The 14,167-nt window shown below is 35.4% G+C and overlaps 1 protein-coding gene across 7 annotated transcripts in view; it reads left to right on the forward strand.

The window, feature by feature from the left end:
* Window positions 1-14,167, forward strand: part of LOC139136700 (endothelin-converting enzyme homolog) — a 108,514-nt gene that overhangs the window by 81,225 nt on the left and 13,122 nt on the right. For all 7 annotated transcript variants that reach the window (XM_070704504.1, XM_070704500.1, XM_070704501.1 and 4 more), the window contains 14 exons: window positions 730-933; window positions 1,835-1,962; window positions 2,755-2,904; window positions 4,180-4,242; window positions 4,880-4,996; window positions 5,493-5,579; window positions 6,328-6,464; window positions 6,962-7,184; window positions 8,115-8,213; window positions 10,466-10,543; window positions 11,677-11,839; window positions 12,531-12,582; window positions 13,070-13,262; window positions 13,810-13,875. In XM_070704504.1, coding sequence (XP_070560605.1) covers window positions 730-933; window positions 1,835-1,962; window positions 2,755-2,904; window positions 4,180-4,242; window positions 4,880-4,996; window positions 5,493-5,579; window positions 6,328-6,464; window positions 6,962-7,184; window positions 8,115-8,213; window positions 10,466-10,543; window positions 11,677-11,839; window positions 12,531-12,582; window positions 13,070-13,262; window positions 13,810-13,875 — 1,760 coding nt within the window. The remainder of the gene's footprint in view (window positions 1-729; window positions 934-1,834; window positions 1,963-2,754; window positions 2,905-4,179; window positions 4,243-4,879; window positions 4,997-5,492; window positions 5,580-6,327; window positions 6,465-6,961; window positions 7,185-8,114; window positions 8,214-10,465; window positions 10,544-11,676; window positions 11,840-12,530; window positions 12,583-13,069; window positions 13,263-13,809; window positions 13,876-14,167) is intronic.

Consider the following 14,167-nt stretch of genomic DNA (forward strand, 5'->3'; position numbering starts at 1 on the left):
CAAATGATTCTTCATTGTTACCAACTTATATTAGACATTTTTGAAATTCTTCTTGCAAACTGCTCGTCCAAATGCCTCAAACTTAGTTCAAAGGTTCCTAGATGTGATCTCATAAAAATGTCTCCAAATTGTGACAGTGTTTGATATATGTACCGTATTATTTGTATACCGTATGAGGCTGTTTTACATTTAGGTGAAAATATCTGACTCTCAGAAATAATTCTTTGCTGGCTTTTCACATTTGATTAAGATGTGTCTGAGAGGAGACCTTGGTCAGACTTTCTTACATTACGAAGAAATTTACATCAATCAATAATTTATATTTTGGTTAGTTTCCTTTATCTTTTGTAAGAAAAATTCCACAAATTGAATGTCTGATATCCTTCAAATGTGGTTTATACCAATATGTTTGAGGTTTTTGTTAAATTTATGGTAAAATTTATTTACTTGTATGTGTAGTTACTTTTGCTCCAAGCTCCTCTACTGTCAAGTGTGTGTGTGTAAATCCAACCTGACCTGTCTAATAGAGTATCCAACAAAAAAAATTGTTCTGAAGCTTTGCATTGCCTACCATATACTGGTCCATTTTTGTCAAGAAAACGGTACACAAGTATACCAATTGTAGTTTTCTTCTTCTCAAAGTATGTAACTTGAACTTTTTCTTTAAAATATTTTGTCTCAAACTTGTTTCTTCATCAGAATACGATGCATTTTCTTTCTCCCCATCAGATTACTGTTTAAGCCCAGCTTGTGTAACGATAGCCAGCAGTGTTCTTAGTTCCATGGACACGACTGTGGATCCCTGTGAGGATTTCTTTCAGTATGCCTGCGGTGGTTGGATAAAAACCCATCCCATTCCAGATGGTAATTCCAGATGGAACACATTTGGGGTGCTCTGGCAGGAAAATCAGCTGGTGATGAAAAATGCCTTAGGTGAGAGCAAATTCTGATGTATCAAGTCATCAAGAAAAATTCTCGAGTTGTGTCAGTGACCTTCTCACAAATTACGTTCTGGCAATTCTACATCAGTGTCCATCTCCCTGAAAGATATGCCTATTGCTTTTATGTCAATACTATATATATATACGGTAGCAGTGTTCCCGCTAAGGCTTATTTGTGCGCTAATTGCGCAGTGTCTCCGACTGCTCTCGCAGTGAAATTTTATGTTTTGCGCAACTTTAGTCTTAATCATTTCAATCAGTATTAGTTTTGGAAACGATAACTCAGGGCGAAATGTGCGATGTAGATTTTACTTCCGCGTTTCAAGTTTAGCGCCCGTTGGCGGCACAGTTGCCACCAACGTTCATTGTACGTTGTGACGTACCTCAATAAATAAGCATGTACATGAACGGACCCAGCTGTGAGGTAATCAGGCGTATCTCAAGTTGCGCACCTTCTCGAAACCTTAGAGGGAACACTGTACGGTAGTTGAAGTAGTGGACAGGTATGTATACTTAGTCATATATACTTGTCGTAGCTTTGTCCGAGGTTCATGTCAATACTCATACAAGCCAATCAAATTGCCTCTCTCAAATGCCAGTTATCTCTTTGTTCCATTCCTAAATTTGCAGTACACAAAATAATCAGAGTGTGTTAAAATTATATACCCAGAAAATTATTGTGTTACAGTTATCCATGCCATGGATAGAGTGAATTTTTTTATGTGAACCGGCAAATACCGGTATAACACATTATGTCTTTCTGTAAAATTTCACACCAGTGTTGGTATTATGTCACGTATTGGTGTTGATCGTACAGGTGTTCACCATAGGCAAGTACTGGTAGCCAATGCAATACTGACACAACCTATGTCTTGTTTCTCACACACAAACAGAAAAACCACTCAATGAATCACACAGTGAGGCAGAGAGAAAAGCTCAGAGGTATTACCAATCCTGCATGGATAAAAAGAAAATTATAGAAAAATTAAAAGCAAAACCTCTATTAGATATTATTCAAAAGGTAAGTGAATACTGGCACTCTTCTTAATAATGTCATTTGATTTTAACAAACTTCTTGCTTTTTCCCGTCTCCAAGTTGCGTAAAATGTGTACTCTTTCACTCCCGAACAGTGTGCTTTGAGGGACACCTTCTAAACCATGCTTGTCACTTTTCATGAAAATTTTTCCATTTGAAAAAGGCAAGTGTTGTCTTTTAGTAACATTTTAAACATCTTGAATGATTTGAAAAATCCTTATTTAACCCTGAAATTATGAGCCTTTTGATATATGAAACAAAGGAAAGTCATGCAAGGTGCAGGTTTTCAAAACAGATGTTTTGCCACTATTTCTGATTTTGGATTGATGCACTCAAAAGGTATGTTGCCATACAGATTGACACTATTCTAGGATAGTCAGTAACAGCACTAAGAGAGTAACAGAGTTACAGTTTCAGTGTGGTTTTCAAGAACATAAAGAGTTCCACATATTGGCATACCAGTACATGTAGCTCTCTGTGTAAATTCCACCTGACTGCTATAGAATCTGTTCCCTAGGGCCATCATATTATTTACTGTTCACTACAAATGTGTCGCTCTTGGATATTATGTGACAAATGAATAATTCTTGCAGGAAATTAAATCAATTACTACATGATTGTCTGGAATTTTACCTATAGAGGGCAGCCTTCATAAATCCTGCATGTTTGGTGTTTACCTGTAGAGGGTGCTCTTTATGAATGCATGCATCTGTCAGTTTCTCAGGATCATTTATTCTACAAGAATGGCGTGATGATCAATTCTCTTCTCTGTTTCAGATTGGTGGATGGAGTGTTTTTGGAGAATGGAATGAGTCAACTTTTGACTTTAATGTAACATTACAAACTCTCAGTGACTATGAAATACAGCCGCTGTTTTCAGTCTGGGTTGGACCAGATGATAAACAGTCTACAGAAAATATTATACAGGTATGCTAAGTTGTCAACAAAATCCTGCCACCATACCACTGTATCCATGGAAAGAGAAGTATTAATAAATAAGAATTTTCTACAGACACGCACTCTATCAGTCAATCAATCAATCAACAATACAGCAAGCGGTGCATGTCAGGAATACATTAGGTCAAGACAAATCAATTTTCTTTCATGATCGTCTAACAGTACAATAAATTACCCACGATTTTCTTTGATTTGTATCCTTGAAGGTTACTTTTCTCATAACTTTTTCAGTTCTTTATGCAAGCAATAATGTTCAGCATCAGAATTATTGATAAATATTATCAAGTAAAAGTACATTTAGAAATTTCAGCAGAAGTTTCCAAATAACCATTAAACAACCATAAAAGTCACATTCTGTAGGTACTACAAATGCCATACTTTTAGTCAGCAAGTTATGATGAACTGAAGGGGTCATTCTCTGAGAAAACTTAGAATGCAAATTTCTTTTGTCATTTCCATTGGAAAATATCAATATCGTTTTGTTTCAAAAACAGGTGCAACTGGTCTCCCTACTTTCCATCACATTATTCTGTATGGCTGAAGACACAATCAGTGGAAAATTTTACAAAAATGCTATCTCCTCTCTCAATCTTGCATAATTTTCTAAATCATTTAAAATGCGAATTGGTATCCTTAAAAGTACGTTTTCAGAATTTTTACAACTAGTCTATGAATTTGTCTACACATGGGAGACCTGGTAGACTTCTCTTGGGAATCTCTGAGGATACAAATTGCAATGAATTATGGGAAATTTACAGGACTATGCGTTTCAAGGCTCTGCTGCAACACATCATTTTAATCCCTTCTTTGGTATTTACAACATCAACTTAAAACCTATAGGTAACACACTGCTAGAGCTGTGTTCCCTACGTACATGCACCAACACTCTGCTGAAATATGAAGTGAAAGTATATTGCAGTCAATCAAAAAAGAAACTCCTGTAATGTCGTAATAAAGGGCGTGTCAAAAAAAATGAAAAATCAAGTGATAATATCACTTTAATTTGCATAATTTCTAGGACCAGAAAAAAATTTATTGATCTCTTGGTCTTACTGAGCACACTTATATGTATCTGACCTTACAACTGCCCTGACTAAATACTACCTGTAAGTTACCATAATTAAATTGCTGATAAAAAAGGGCATACTTTATTCCCACTCAAGCCCTCTGTAGAGGCAAGTGATTGTTCACAAGGTCAAAGACTGTTCAGACATTAGCGTCACGTTTTCTTTCCTTTCTGAACAGATTGATCAGTCTGGTTTGGTCTTGCCTAGCAGAGACTATTACCTCAAAAATGATTCCAAAGAGGTGAGTTTGAAGCAAATTTTGGAAAATCTAAATTTCATAAAGCATTTCTTCTCTCATATCTGATGGTGTGATCATTCTCTTTGCCTAGGGGAACTGATGTGCTGTTTCTTGCAAGGTTAAAACTCATGGGTTTGCTGTAAATCATTGGTAATGATAAATCTTCTCAAAGGAACCAATCGGCTACAACCTTTCAAGCTGTTGCACATTTCATTTTATTTAAAATAGCTGAATTAGAACAACCTTCAATTAGCCACTACACTGCACTAACTCCTTTGAGAGTGAATCAATACTATGGCATAAAAATGCTTGGAAATGTTTTGCAGCCGCCATTGTTCTGAATAATCCTGATTCCGTATTATGAAATAGTGTATAAGTTTTACTGTATATGTTTAATTTACTTGCATTTCTCATGTTCTGAATCAAAGATTTTTCAAACGACCGGCTTCACACCAACCACGAACAAAAAAAATGTTATGAAGTAAGCAGTAAAAACTCTTTTGAAGTTATCTCTGCATGCAAAAATGAAACAATCCCAAAATTTACATTGTTTGTTTACCAGTAAATTATATAAAGTAAAACCGGCAAGTTTGCAGTGATTAATAATTTAATGATTGTTTTTGTGACTCTGCCTGCACAGGTAACTGATGCATATCTGAAGTACATGATGACAGTTGCTACTTTGATGGGAGCAGACTTGAATGAAACCCAACCTCTGATGCAAGAGATACTTGACCTTGAAACTGAAGTGGCTAATGTAAGTGACAATTCAACTTGACCTTGAAACTGATGTGGCTGATGTAAGTTACAATCCATACATGATTTGCCCAGCATCAGTTCATGGTACTGTGCTGCATGTTAGTGGAATGTGGACAAGCAACTCTTTGTTCTTGTGTTGTCCATAAGACTGCATGGACATTTAATTTAATCTAATTTAGACTAGTATTATACACTCAAAAGCCTGGAGAAGAAAGAGGCTGTGCCAAGTGGGACTGCTAGATTTTTCTAGATGGATACACATAATCTATGATGCCATTAGTAGAGTGCACCTGGGGGATAGATATTTGGACTCTAAAACTTTTAAAATACTTTTTTGATGAGTTAAGTTATAACCTCTGCTCTGTCACAGACAGGTATATATGAAAGTTTGATGCAACATGCAATAAATCCTATATCCTCAAATCTTACACAATTACAGTAAACACAAACACATTGTATTAACTGACTTGCAATTTTTTTCATTTCCTAACTAGATCACAGTATCAATGGATGAGAGGCGAGATGAAAACACAATATACCACAGGGTAACAGTCAGTGATTTGTATGACAGAGCACCTGCTGTAAGTTCAAGTTTGAAATCTTCAAAAGCAAACCTTTTGCAACCAGCATTGACATCTTTCTCATTCTTGTCTTTCTTTGTACTTTTAGCTTTTTTAATTTTGTTCATATTCCTATAAAATACTTCCAATCAAACAACTGCCACCCACTATGCTATAGCAGTGTTACATATTATAGCCCAAACAAGGGACTATGTGGCCAAGGGTAGGTGACCATTTGCCTGATATCAGGAGTGCAAATGGTCTCCTGCCTCGAGATTACATACCGTAGTCCCTCAATAATGTTTTTATTTCATGCCTCCCTCATATTTTTTCACTCCAATTTTTTGGGAGGTTTACATACAAATCACAAAAATATGCTTTATTTCCATGTTAGATGAAAATCTGTTGAAAAAAACAGAACAATTTTCATCATCGATTGGCACTTTGATATATTTAAATCACAGCTATGCCGTTTACTGTTTTTTTTATGAATTATTTTGTAAAAACAGTATTTCCTACATGTGGAATATGTAATTTGATCATTTTAATGTGTCAAGGTGAAAATAGTTCCAGTTCACTTTAAGTCCAATGATGGCTATGCAACCAGCTCTGTCATCAACGAGTTACCATTGAATCCTATGGAGCATTCTATGTTTGATATATGATCGAGGCATGTAATACAATAATTTGCAGAGTGAATACTTAATGGGTGATTTTGTTTAACTCACTCCATTCAGTGTAGCTCACCTGACTGATCTTCACATTGTAGGTTGACTGGCTGCAATACTTCCAGTACATGTTTGGTAAAGCAGGTGTTGAAGATATCACTATGGATGAAAATCTTGTTTTGTATGCACCAGAGTTCCTACAGCATGTATCAGATCTTATTCTGAGAACCCCAGCCAGGTGAGTCAGCTCCTCCAATGTGCAATGTGCCTTCGGGATAGGTTTTAGGACTCTGAAATATTCACAATACTTTTCTGATCTACAACTTGTATGGGCTCATTTTGAAGTTCTGCTGGAATTAAAGTTTTCACTGTCATATTATTGTGAATATCAATAATTTATTTTCCCCCATAGTGTCAACACAGGAATTTTGGCCATTTTTAATTTCAGAAATGAGTAAATTTAAGGTAATTTGTTTCCACAGTACCAAATTTGCATGCTGATCCCTGATTAGTAATCTTGAGTTTGAAAGACAATGATTGATACTTTCCTTAAGAAAGTCAGAGCAAAAATTTAGTCTTTCAATTTCAAAGTTCATAATTCTGTAAAAGAACTGAACCTTGCTTTCTGTGATTTCAGTACTGATATGTACTACAGAAAATTCATGAGGACAATATCCTGTATTGGCAAAACTTCATTCAATTCTTGAATTTTCCTTTTCTATTTATATTCCATAGAATCCTTAACAACTACATGATCTGGAAAGTGGCGCATAGAATGGCACCTTTCTTGAACCAGGACTTCCGGGACGCATCTGCAGAGTTTGCCGAGGCGCTGTATGGCACCAACAGCAAGACAGACTTGTGGAGATTCTGTGTGACTGACACGGATGGTTCCATAGGCATGGCCTTGGGTGCCATGTTTGTCAGGGAAGCCTTTGACGGAAACAGCAAACAAAATGTAAGAAAATTAATGCAGACACACTGCGGGGTATTATGGACTGAAACTGACAAATCTTGTTCTGAATATCCATACTCTTTAAAATGTACATTCATGACCCTTCTTCTACAGGTCTCATGTGTCAATATCACATCCTGCTGATTAAAATCGATAAAGCATAACATGTCTCGGATAACATATTTTAATAGACTTGTACATGTCAAGACCTTTAAAACATTACTTTCACTGTTCAGTTTGCTAAGACATAGGTAAACATGGTGATTTGTGTATTATGATGGGTATACGGTACATGTACGTCATGGTGATCTGTAGGGTACCTGGAATTTTGCACCGCTTTTGAATACATAAATGTACCATGGAGTGAAGAGGATAAAAACTGCTGCTCGTTCCAATACAAACAACAGTGTGAACAAAATCTGTTGTCCATGTGATCTTCTGAAAGAGGGGTTGAGTGTCGTAGACTTACATGTATGGCTGACAATTATCAACAAATAATGTTTTAATTCTGAAAAACCTGACCAATTTTATCACTCACAAATATTTGTGTAGCATGTTTTCTGTAAGCAAAGTCAAACCAGGCAGTGAGTAATACTTTGGAAAGCTTGCTCACAAGCCTTAACATGCTAATATATGAATGAAAAAACAAAAATTATTTTTAGGCTGACGTAATAATACCGTAATTCAAATCAGATGCTTAATATATCCATGCAGAAGCAAAAATGCAGTAAAACCACATGTGGGGCAGTTTAGGGAACGAAACCAGTGTTTACTTTTAAGTTTACGACAGTTTCTGTTATATCATATAGATCCAATCCTAGATTGGGCTTTTCCAAACTACTGTTGGTAAATACAGGACAAGGTACAGTCAGGAAGCCACCATTCATGATGTCCATGTTAAGTTAACATTTTGTCTGCTGACTTGAGTTACAGGCACAACAGATGATAAATGAAATCAGGGAAGCTTTCAAAGGTAACTTTCCAGAGTTGGACTGGATGGATGATGAAACAAGAGCAGCAGCCAGAGAGAAGGTAAGATGCTGATGAGGGCGCTATGACAAATATCTCTAGATGGCACTATTACAAGCCCAAATGAGAGAGAGAGAGAGAGAGAGAGAGAGAGAGAGAGAGAGAGAGAATATGTTAAAATGACACCACATATTACTAATGTCAAGAGGAAGATCATTGTTTTGTTTCAAATTATCAAAATATTATCAATATGTACATGTACATTGCATGTCAGTATGCATTTTGTCAATGACCTGGCAGTGACAAACTCTCACTACCTTATGATTTGTTATGTATATTCCTCTGTAATCATAATATTCAGGGCTCCCGCTACCCGATCGCCAGTTAGCCAAATGCGAAAGAAAGTTAAAATGGCTACAAATATTCCAGTTTGGCGAAGATAGTGGCTAATGAATTTTTACTACCCTGGGACTGGCCCTGGTGCCACCTCAACAATAAAAACTACAGCTAACAATAAAAAAGTTGTAAGATATTGAAACAGTTTACCCTCCTTCATACAAAGTTGCAATGTATTGAAACACTTCACTCGCCTTTCTACAAAGTTACAAATTCCCTGGTACGTAAAACAAACATTGTTGCTGTTCCATCTGCACACGGTCCCTCTATCTAGAGGGTACGTGGTCTGCAGTACACAGAGGCTTTGCTTTGCCTCCGTGAGTTCCGTTCGTCCTTCAGTCTTTGAGAAGTTTTACCTACTTTGCTAGAATCAAAATTTGGCCTGCAACTACTCAGTTTGATAGTAAAACCATAATTTAAAGGGAAATTTCACAAACGGAGTAATAATACAAAGGAAGAGGAGAAAAACTCAGGTTTTCTGAAAGGTCAAGTCTAGGTCATCTCATCATGTGATGCCATGCATGAAGACCCTTTAAGTGTACAATTATGGTTCAAAAGAGCCACCTAGGATGGTCCAATAGGTAAAAGGTAATGTTGGTGCCTTCCAATTTAAATGGCATTCAGCTTGACTGTCAGTTTTAAATTAATTTTATTAAGAGTCATTGCAAAGAGAAATTGTCAACAGTAATTGCAGTAAGCATATCCATCGCAAATCATCACGTTTGTCAATTGTAATTTTGCATGTAAACATTAAAGCAATAATTCATTAAAATTGTTAATTCGGTTTATTTCAAACTGTTATAACTTATACGAGAAATTATGTGATTCTGAATGATTTTAATATTTTTGCAGATTCGACGAGTTTAATGATGTAGAAGTGAACATCACCAGACATTTCTTGATGATATCAAAATATCAAATGAAAATATATCTATGCTAAAATGTTATCATAATCATTAAAACAATGTACACTCTCAAACAGTAATTTAAATGAACACATATCATTGTGTATTGTTTTACAAGAGTGTGCACGTGTTTGGCCAAACCCTTTGGTCTCAAGAAAAATACTCATACTCAAAATGCTATTCAGCCTGTGAACACGTAACACCGGGGCCAATTGTATCTACACTGCCAGTGTGCTACTAAATGCTTTCTTCTGCATCATTTTTTTGTTCTTGTGGTTAAAACATTTTGGTTATGGAAGACTGCATAAATTTGCCGCATGCAATGAGAGGCTTGTAGCTTATGACAAGCTATCATACTGTGAACGCTAAATGAATGCTGCAGAAATGTTCTGTACCTGTTGTAATATACATGTACACTTCACTTTACTACCAGTTTTTTAGAATTCAATTGATACCTTATTTTATTTCTGGTGGTAAAAGTTTACCATCTGAACTGAAAAAGTATTTCTATCCTCGAAATGTCATAAAAACACAGATTATTCAATACAAACTGAACAAATGTTTCTTTAATGTAAAAACTATCAGGAAAATCTTACAAAACATCTTTATTTGTAAAATGACGAACTCCTGAATGCAGAGAAAGCTGTAATTGCCACGCTTGAAATTATGGCTAAAATTTGCTCAAAGTGGCTACAAAATTTTTGATTTGGCTAATCAGTTGGCTAATCATTTTGGTGACTTAGGGGAGCCCTGATATTGTTAATTACAGTCAGGTATATAATAGGTCAAATTCATATACTCTGCACCAGTCAAGAAAAGGCACTCTGCGCCAAGAATATAAATTGGTCCTCTTACATAGCTCTTACAGTCTGTTTACAATTTACTAAGTTATTTATTGTGAAGGAATGTTTTTTGAAATGGAAATGTTACCATGGTAATTTATGCCGATTACACTGCACAGTTGCACTTTCTGCAAATCATGTTCATTTAAAGACATGATGTTCTATCCTTTAGGCAGATGCAGTTGTTGATATGATTGGTTTTCCAAATTACATCCTGGATCCGCCAAGCCTTGATGAGAGATACAAAGGGGTATGTACACTAACAATAATGGCTTGCAGATAAAAGACAATTGTATGAGTGTTTTGATGAAATTAATATTCTGAGCAAATATTTTAGGTACCAAAAAGTCTTTTTTTCCATTTCCAGTATACAGGTTTCATGGTAAAATGTTATCAACAAACATACCTCCAAACTTTAATCATAATTCTGGCTACCCTAAATACTAGTAGTTTTTGTCTTGTATTAGGGGGGCAAACTACATGATATTGCAATGTATTATGGGTAAAAAGTTCACTTCTCACTGCAGCAAGAGTTTCAGATATTGATCTAATAAATTCTTTTAACAAAAATTGCTGTCATGGCAAAAAAGTTCTGTTTGTTTTAATATGAAACTAGTTAAAATTGTGCATCTTATCATCTTTTTAGGCATTTCTGGTATGAAATTCTGTATAATCTAAAACTTGACTTTGGCTTCTATAATCTTGTTTGTTTTACCTGTAGAAATCTGCCATTTTGAAAATATGGTCAACTGCCACAGACTTTCGTGACTCATGTCGATAGCAAAATTGTCAAATGCTTATTAAAGTTGATCTGTAACTACGTTTTTACTTAAAAATCAGTGATTGAATTAATTCTAATAGCTCATCTTTGGTAAGATGAGTTATATCACCGATTTTCCAAACATTTATAAAGAGTATGAAAACTAAGTACACCTTAATTCTTTATCAGCTATAATAAATCTGGTGTATAACTTATAAATACAGTAACTTGTTCGACTACCAAAATCACATGTAAGCAACTAGGGTTTAATTTGTTGAGAAACCCTTTACGTGTAATTATGTGAATTTTCATCTTGACCTGCAATCTCTTGTGCATAAAGCGCATTATTGGTCCCTGGGGTCTATACTTCAAATTTCAACATGCTATTGTCAGAAGAACAAGGAAATGAACTGGTATTCTTGAACACAATATTACAAAGCCACTGATACTCACCCCTTAGTGTTGATGAAAGATTTTCATAGGAAACAAACATGTTTTACAGACGTATATTTTGGCCTGTCACATCATTAATCTGACTTCGTGAGGGATTGAAGATTGACATAATGAAATATACATCAAGAATGCCATCACCATCCATTGTAAGTTTTTCTTTTGTTTTTCAGTTGGAATTCAATGAGGATGAATACTTTGAAAATAACCTCAACCTGATTTCCTTCGACATACAACACTCACGGGAAAAACTGCGTAAGAAAGTTAACAGGACCAAATGGGAGATGACGCCACCAACAGTGAATGCGTATTACACACCAACAAAGAATGAAATTGGTGAGTAGATACATTTTAAGTATTTGACAGACTTTCCATCTCAATATGGATAAAAAACTTAATGACTTGCATCATGATGTGCATGTATAATGAAAAACCGATCTTCAAGATTCTGATATTGTGTGTGAGGTTACGAAATCAAACAAGAACTACTTGGTCAGTATATGTGCAATTGTTTCTGAAGCTTTTTAACAATTTTCAACCATACTGTAAGACCTGTACCCAGGAAGTTGTATTGAGAGAAGTAAGCCATGCAACGTCATCTAAACTGTTCACCCCGATTCCTTGTAAACATGTCCACAATCACCATTGAGAGCAATGGGTCTGGGTCAAACCATGATGGTGAAAAGGTTAAAACTTGCAAAATAATCAGTTCATAAATCAGTCCTCTTAAATTTCCGCTCCTTCCCAGATTCATCATAGAAAGGATAGCCACTAATTTCTACTTTTTCCCAGATTCATCATAGAAAGGATAGCCACTAATTTCCACTTTTTCCCGGCTACATCACAGAAAGATGTCACAAACTTCCATTTTCCCCAGATTCATTATAGAAAAGATAGCCACTAATTTCCACTGTTTCCTAGAATCATCATAGAAAGGTGATGAAAGGTCTACTGTGTTCCATCATAGAAAGGTCACAAAGATGATGAAAGCTCAGGGATAATTATTTCTTGATTTTCTCTGTTATAGTATTCCCTGCTGGTATCCTCCAAGCACCTTTCTATGACAAAGAATACCCAAAGTAAGTTACAACATCAACCATAATTGGTTCAGAAGTGACAGTTCACTATTTCTTTGCCAATTGAAAGCATCTTTATATACCTGTAGACTTTGCCTGAATATTTGAATTAACCCTTTGAGTGCTTTTTAATTTGGCTACTAAAATTTTAGTGCAACATTTTACCAATCTTTATGAATTTTTCCATATCTGTTTTGATAATTTTGGAGCAGATGGACATCACATTCAATTAGCTACAATTTGATCAAAATTTGGCAAAAATCTGACAAAATTTGACTGGGATGTATTTTGTAAAGGCGACCAAAATTGACTTTAGTGCTCAAAGGGTTAATAGATAACCACAAGAGCTTCAAAGAATACTTTCTATTCCAAAAGAAGTACTGGTATGATGTTGCAGTATTTCAGAAATAAATTTTTGCACATTGCCATTACGGTACTACTGTATTTGGTGATTATCTCTGAACTTTCACCTTTCAAATTTGCATTTCAGGTCATTGAACTTTGGCGGCATTGGGGTCGTGGTGGGTCATGAACTGACCCATGGATTTGATGACCAAGGCCGAGAATACGACAAGAAAGGAAATCTAGTGCCATGGTGGAACAATGCAACTGTGGACAAATTTAAAGAAAGAACAGAGTGTATGGCTGAAAAGTACAGTCAGTATACAGTCAATGGTGAACATGTAAGTGTTGCTACATTCTCAAGTCACAAAAACTAAGAGTAAAAATATCATTTAGATAGGGAGTTTTCATTTTAAATTACATAGCTTTGGAAAAGTTTCTTATGCATAAACAAGCAGATAGAAAGAAAAGGGTAAGTTTGGACTCTGCTTTCAGTATTAGCTGTGTGATGGTAATCTTTGACCATTTTGTCATCATTTTTAAGTAAATAAATTATTATTGTTATTATCATTATTATTATTAGAAGAAGAAGAAGAACACAATATCTCTTTGACTTTTTAGAAATTTATTCAAGAAATTTTCAGAAAAAATCACCCCAGTTGAACACTAAAAATATATGAAAATCAATATTGTGGAGGAGACTTGATGAATATATTGTTGCATAGAGCTGTCTCCATATTGTTACTTGTTTGTGATCCAAAATTATCACAGATGTTATGGTAATCCAGGGATTATGACATTTGTTTGGTAGACTGTAGATACTGGTAAATATGAAGTATGGTAATTCTGTTACAGTACAGACTTTGATTGACTTGGTTTTCTTCACAGGTGGATGGTAAACAAACCCTCGGTGAAAACATTGCAGACAATGGAGGCTTGAAAGCTGCATTCAATGTGAGAAAACAATAATTTTTGTTTCACTTTATTGTGCATCATTATGATTTAGAGTAATCATATGCACTTAGTTGTCACTAAATGTATCGTTACAATATCATATCACAAAAGGGTTTGGTCTAGAGTCTTGCACTGAGTAAAATAGGAAAAGTAACGGGTAATGTTATGATCAAGTTAAGGTAGAATGTGCCTCGGGGACAGATATTCGGACTCTCAAACTTTTACAATTCTTTTCTGATCTACCACTTGTGGGGGTTCATTTTAAGCTCTTGGTGTAAGAAAACTTTTCACT

The sequence above is a fragment of the Ptychodera flava genome, chromosome 7 (assembly GCF_041260155.1).
Source record: "Ptychodera flava strain L36383 chromosome 7, AS_Pfla_20210202, whole genome shotgun sequence".
Taxonomy (NCBI): Eukaryota; Metazoa; Hemichordata; class Enteropneusta; family Ptychoderidae; genus Ptychodera; species Ptychodera flava.